The following is a 6,350-nucleotide window of genomic DNA, read 5'->3' on the forward strand; positions in this document are numbered from 1 at the left end:
GTTCCCGTATCTTGTCCGGAAGGCCGTCTTTGGAATATCCTTCTCCTTAACCCTCACCTGATGATACCCTGAACGTAAATCAATCTTGGAGAAATACTTGGCACCCTGGAGTTGGTCAAACAGGTCATCAATTCTTGGAAGTGGATACTTGTTCTTTATAGTAGACTTATTCAACTGTCGATAGTCGATACACATCCGTAACGACCCGTCTTTCTTCCGCACGAATAGGACTGGTGCACCCCAAGGTGAAGTGCTAGGCCTAATAAAGCCCTTATCCAGCAAGTCCTTCAACTGCACCTTCAACTCTCGCAACTCTGCCGGGGCCATTCTGTATGGAGGAATAGAGATCGGTTGAGTGTCAGGCAACACATCAATGCTAAACTCAATCTCCCTTTCAGGAGGAAGGCCTGGGAGTTCATCTGGGAAAACATCTGGGAATTCGTTGACCACGGGGATTGATTGTAAAGTAGGCGGTTTCGCCTCCGCATCCCTAACGCGAACGAGATGATAAATGTAACCTTTTGAGATCATTTTCCTTGCCTTAAGATAGGAAATAAACCTACCTTTCGGTGTAGCAATGTTCCCTTTCCATTCAATGACGGGTTCACCCAGAAATTGGAACCTAACCATCTTCGTACGACAGTCAACATTTGCATAGCATGAGGCCAACCAGTCCATTCCCATTATCACATCAAAATCAACCATTTCTAACTCAAATAAATTTGCCGAGGTTTGACGACTACAAATCATCACAGTGCAACCTCTATATACCCTTCTAGCAATCACAGAATCTCCTATCGGAGTAGATACCGCAAGGGGTTTACTTATCAATTCAGGTTCAATGCCAAACTTATTAGCCACAAAGGGTGTAACATATGATAATGTAGATCCCGGATCAATCAGCGCATATACATCATAAGAAAACACAGATATAATACCTGTAACAACATCTGGAGACGACTCGAGATCCTGTCGACCTACTAGAGCATAGGTTCGATTTTGAGCACCACTCGAACTCGGCACTGCACCTCTACCCCTACCACGACCTGTCGACTGCTGAAAACCCCGTGCTGGAGGTCGAACTGATGAGGAAGAACCAGACACAGATCCAGTCGGCTGAGCCATACCATCACCTCCTCTATTAGGACAATCCCGCATCATATGGCCAGGCTGCCCGCACGAATAGCATGCATCAGAACCTCGACGACACAGTCCAAAGTGGGCCTTGCCGCACTGATCACAATGTGGTGTTGGGGGTCTCATCTGACTAGTATCCCTGTGATGTTGCGAGCCAGATGCCCGCGAACTCTGACCTGGACCAGAATAGGATCGATCATATCGAGGCCTCTGAAACTGTGGAGGAGCACTAGCTACAGGTGGCGCCGAACTCCTCGAAAACTGTGGCCTGATGCGGCCTCTGAAGTCATCAGAATACCCTGCAAATCTCGCCCTCTTATGCTGGCCTCTATCCTGCTCCCTAACTGCCCTCTGCTGGTGCTTACGATCCTCTAGTGTCTGGGCATAAGCTTGAATACGGGAAATATCCATGCCCTCCACCAAGGAGGTTGTCGTACACTCATTTATCAGATGTGGTCCCAACCCATTCACGAACATATGCACCCTATCACTCATCTCGGCCACCATATGGGGAGCATACCTTGCCAAAGAATCAAACTGCATACTGTACTCTCGCACACTCATATTACCTTGTCTAAGGTTCAAGAACTTATCAGCTCTAGCTCGTCGTATCTCAACTGGCAAGTAGTGACGAAGAAAGGCCTCAGAAAATTCCTTCCACACAGCTGGAGGAGGGTTCGGACCCCTGGATCTCTCCCAACTATCATACCAGAGAACCGCTAAATCCCGTAGCCGATAAGAAGCCAACTCTACTGCCTCTGTATCACTAACATGCATAACCCGAAGTGTACGATGAACCTGGTCAATAAAAGTCTGTGGGTCCTCCTTGGGGTCTGATCCGGTAAACACTGGAGGGTCTAAATTAATAAAATCACGAACTCTTGTACTAACTGGTTTCTCAGCAGCACCTGTATTCTGCCTCTGAGCCTGAGCAGCTACCAAGCTAGTCAATAACTGCAAAGCACTCCGCATATCCTGGTCTGGAGTGCCAGACGGAGGAACTGGAGGCGCTGGGTGCCTTCTAATATCCTCTGGAGGAGATGGAGTAGATGAGGTATGAGAGGGCATCTCACTTTGAGCCTCACTTTGTCCTGCTCTGACTTGGGGCACCTGACTGGTACCCTCTCCCGCTGCTGTATCAAGCCGTCTACTAATCGTTTGCTTCCTAGTCGAAGGCATCGTTGAAAGAAAACAAGGTGAATATTAGAGACAAACACTTACGACTCAACTCTACGCACGATCTAGATTCAGGAAGAAGGTAACAACCCTAGATGTCATGTAGCCTCCTGATTATAAATGTGGCGCGCTACACATCCATAATCAAGACTCTACTAGACATGGCTCATAGACAATCCCTAGGACAGACTTGCTCTGATACCAAGTTTGTCACGACCCAAACTGGAGGGCCATGACTAGCACCCGACCATACTTGCCGAGCACCAACGTACATTTCATCTAACCTTCATTATTATCTTTTAGGGCTGACGAGATCAATATAAATGGTAGACCTGGATCATGGACAACCAGCAATAAAATATGACGGCATGAACATACATAGCAGGGGATGACCAGACAATCAAGAAACTACATATAAGGTATGAGCTACCACGCTACCATGAAAGACTATATAACAAAAACCAGCCGACAAGGCATACCAAACTATACATGAGTCGACACTTGTCTATGAGCCTCTAAATGAACATAAGTGCTGCAACATAGCCGGAACAGGGCCCCGACATACCCATAATGTCTATAACAAAAATGCATACCAAGACCAAGGCAAGTCCGGAGAAGGGATCTCGCCAATCACCGCTGAACTGGACAGCCTACTGTGGTGGGGGGGCTGCACCTGCCTGTCTATTAGGACCTGCAGCACGACATGCAGCGTCAACAAATAAAAGGACGTCAGTACGAATAAAGTACTGAGTATGTAAGGCAAGGAACCATAAATACGATCAGTAATGTAAGCAAGGATAGAGAATATACAACCTGTAACATCTTAGTACCTCTGAGGGCTACTTACATGAAATGCATGATACATATGTATAAATACATAAACCTTTAAAGCATTCGCCTCTGTGGGCATCATCATCATCATATCGTACCCGGCCATAATAGGCTCGGTAGAATCGTACCCGGCCACGTGGAGCTCGGTAAAACCCAACTGATCAGTGGTTGCACAATAGGTGTCGTACCCGGCCAACTATAGCGTGGCTCGGTAGAGTAAAATAGATACATATATATAATGCATGCTCGACTCATGGAATCACATTCTAAACCTTTCGGAGTGACGTAAGGTCGGTATCCTCTATACACGTTATTAGGACTAACTCTTCACTATGAACCTTATAAGAATCAGGAAGTACCAACAACATTGATAACATAAGAATAAGAGAAGCAACATTAACATCAATCGTTCCATAAGAGGGAAAACAATGTAAGTACTGCTAGCTTCTAAGAGTAGAGTATCTTGGAAGCTCGTTCATTACATTATGTACAATCAGAGTCGTGCAAAAGAAGGAAAGGGATAGCCTCACATACCTTGTATATACTGCCCCAATCTCAAGCTATGCAATTGTCAAAACTCCTTAGTCTACAATAAGAGAAACGATACTATCGTTATCATTTAAGCGTCATAACTATTATGTATCGACCACAACCTATTTTACGATGAAACGGACAGCACCTCCCCTATATATATGACTTCACACCATTCAAAACAATCACCAAACAGCCCAAACAACATCAATAATAAACATATTGAGCCTCCCAAAATAGTCCACGCACAACCTTATTACATCATAAATACGACGACCACCGTAGTCGTGTCAAACGACCCAGAAATGTTACGAATAACTATCATCCCAAAACCCTACATATATATGGTATTTCTCCACACCCTTTCTCCTCCAAAACTCCATAAAATAGTAGTAAAATACGCAGCCCAACAGCAACGCAAAACAGTCCACAAAACAATAACATTACTACCAAGCCTTTCGATATATATTTCACAAGTTCTAGCTTCAATGGCTTAGCCGCAACTTGGATAATCTTAAATACATATAGAGTAAGAGGTTCCTTACCTTTATACAGAAAGAACAACTCCAATTTGACCTTAAATTTCCATGAAATATCCCTCCAATGCTGCCACAACAACAAAAAAGCGAAACTAGCGATCAATTAGTGTTTTTCGGCACTAGAATCACTTTAGAAGGCTTGAAATCACCTAGGATTGATATTAAGAACATGAGGGAGTATTTACAGAACATAAACCCTTTAAAACAACCTCCCACACGAGCTGGAACGACACAAAAATGAGCAACAACAAGAAGAACAAGAGACTTACTAGCGCCACGGAATTCCCGACACTTGATTTGTGTTGTTTGCCCTTTTTTGGGTCTTGAATCTTGAGAGAACCTTGAGAGGATGTTCCTAGGGTTCTAAGGTCTGAAAATAGTGAGAAAAAATGACTTAAAACGGGTTGGAGGCATCCTATATAGGTCCAAATATCTTAAACCGCCTTAGTGGGCCCCATAGAGAGGTGCTTGGCGCACTCTCGCAAAAATGCGAATATCTCTCTACTCCGAGATCGTATAGATGAACGGTTTTCTGCATTGGAAACTAAACTCATAGATCTTTTATTTGGTTGGTAGATCACCCCGTAATTCCTTGTAAATTAGGAGAAAAGATTAGAAACATTTGACCTAATGTTTAAGTAAAATTATGAACCTAAGTTGCGATAACTTTTGTCGACTTTTGTTCCATAACTCGTTTGACTTCATGACTTATGATATGGATATTATATGATTAAAATACCTTAATACATGATCTCTTGAGTGTATTAAGCACCGCTAGATTTACCTGAAAATACGAGTTACAACATCCTTGATTCATTTAACTTCTAATACTTGTTAATCACCCTTATACACTCTTGTATCACTTAAGACCAATAGGATTGACTTCTTATAATCTCAAAGATAATTCCTTCTTGGATTTATGTTAACTAATATATGGCATAAACTAACACATGTGGATATGGGTTGTAACATGAAGGATCACCTTGGACTAATTTGAATATTATATATCAGCCTCTTCCAACGAACTCTGGAATACTCACCTCTTAGGTTGTTATACATTTGCCTTATGGAGTACTTTTCCTTGCTCATAATCTCCTATACTACTAACCCAACCTCTTCAATATATTTCCCTGCATTGGATATATTTTGCACTACCTAGGATGCTTCTTTTGGTTTACTTCATTCATCATATTGTCCTTTATATAATATGTGTAGACCCATTTGATCCACAATCTATCTTTTTTCTGCCCCAGACTCCTGTAGTGCTTTAGGATAGCTGCTTTGTTCCATAAGCCAATGTTTGTTATGTGCATCCACCAGCAACCTTAGGTAAGCATAACTTTTCCCAGACAATGCGAGATTTTTTGGAACCTTTAGATGCTCCTGTCCAAAGGTAGTTTCTGCAAATTGCTTCAATCACCTGAATGATCTTTTTAGGCAATATGAAAATTTAAGACCATAAATTTTGTATAGATGTAAGTACACTCTTAATCAGCTGCAACCTGCCTGCATAAGACAGTAGTTTTGCTATCCAAATACTGATCCTTCCTGTCATCTTGTCTAATAGTGGTTGACATTGCCCAATTGATAGCCTCTTAGAGCTCAGAGATAGTCTTAAGTATCTAAAGGGCAGTGTGCCAGCTTGTAAGCCCAAAGTTTGCAGGATTTCCTGCAGTATGTTAGGAGCAACTCCTCCAAAATATATAAAACTTTTCCCCTGTTTAGCTATTAATCCAGATGCCTTAGAAAAACTATCAAAACAAGCATATAGTAGCTTTGCCGATATCACATCTCCCATGCAGAATAGGAGCAGGTCATCTGCAAATCCCAACTGCACTAGGTTCAGCTTTGCACACCTAGGGTGACAGTTAAAATCAGGATTGTACTTCAGAGTCTTCAGGAGCCTAGTAAGGTATTCCATTGCTATTACAAAAAATATAGGGAGATAGGGGGTCCCCTTGCCTCACCCTTATCTTTGCAACAAATGGAGTAGTTGCCTTACCATTAACTACAATAGAGTAGGATATTGTTTGTACACACGTCATAATCAATTTCACAAATGTATTAGGGAAGTTCAACCCAATAAACACCTGCTTCAGGAACACCCACTCAAGTGAGCCATAGGCTTTTTGCATG

At 42.6% G+C, this 6,350-nt stretch overlaps 1 protein-coding gene across 1 annotated transcript; it reads right to left on the reverse strand.

Annotated features, from left to right (window-relative positions):
- Positions 1 to 5,447: 5,447 nt before the first annotated feature.
- On the reverse strand, positions 5,448 to 6,135 carry LOC138870235 (uncharacterized). The gene is made up of 2 exons (XM_070148028.1): positions 5,698 to 6,135; positions 5,448 to 5,597 (listed from the first exon to the last, which is right to left on the reverse strand). Exons 1-2 carry the CDS (start codon positions 6,133 to 6,135, stop codon positions 5,448 to 5,450), a joined length of 588 nt encoding a protein of 195 aa, XP_070004129.1.
- Positions 6,136 to 6,350: the final 215 nt, after the last annotated feature.

This window comes from Nicotiana sylvestris, chromosome 1, assembly GCF_000393655.2.
Source record: "Nicotiana sylvestris chromosome 1, ASM39365v2, whole genome shotgun sequence".
Classification (NCBI taxonomy): domain Eukaryota; kingdom Viridiplantae; phylum Streptophyta; class Magnoliopsida; order Solanales; family Solanaceae; genus Nicotiana; species Nicotiana sylvestris.

Excerpts from the sequence above, each read along its gene's own strand:
- LOC138870235 (XM_070148028.1), bottom strand. The coding sequence starts at position 6,135 with ATGGAATACCTTACTAGGCTCCTGAAGACTCTGAAGTACAATCCTGAT. Across the intron at positions 5,598-5,697 it reads GGTTGCAGCTGATTAAGAGT|GAGCATCTAAAGGTTCCAAA; the intron begins GTACTTACATCT and ends ACCTTTGGACAG.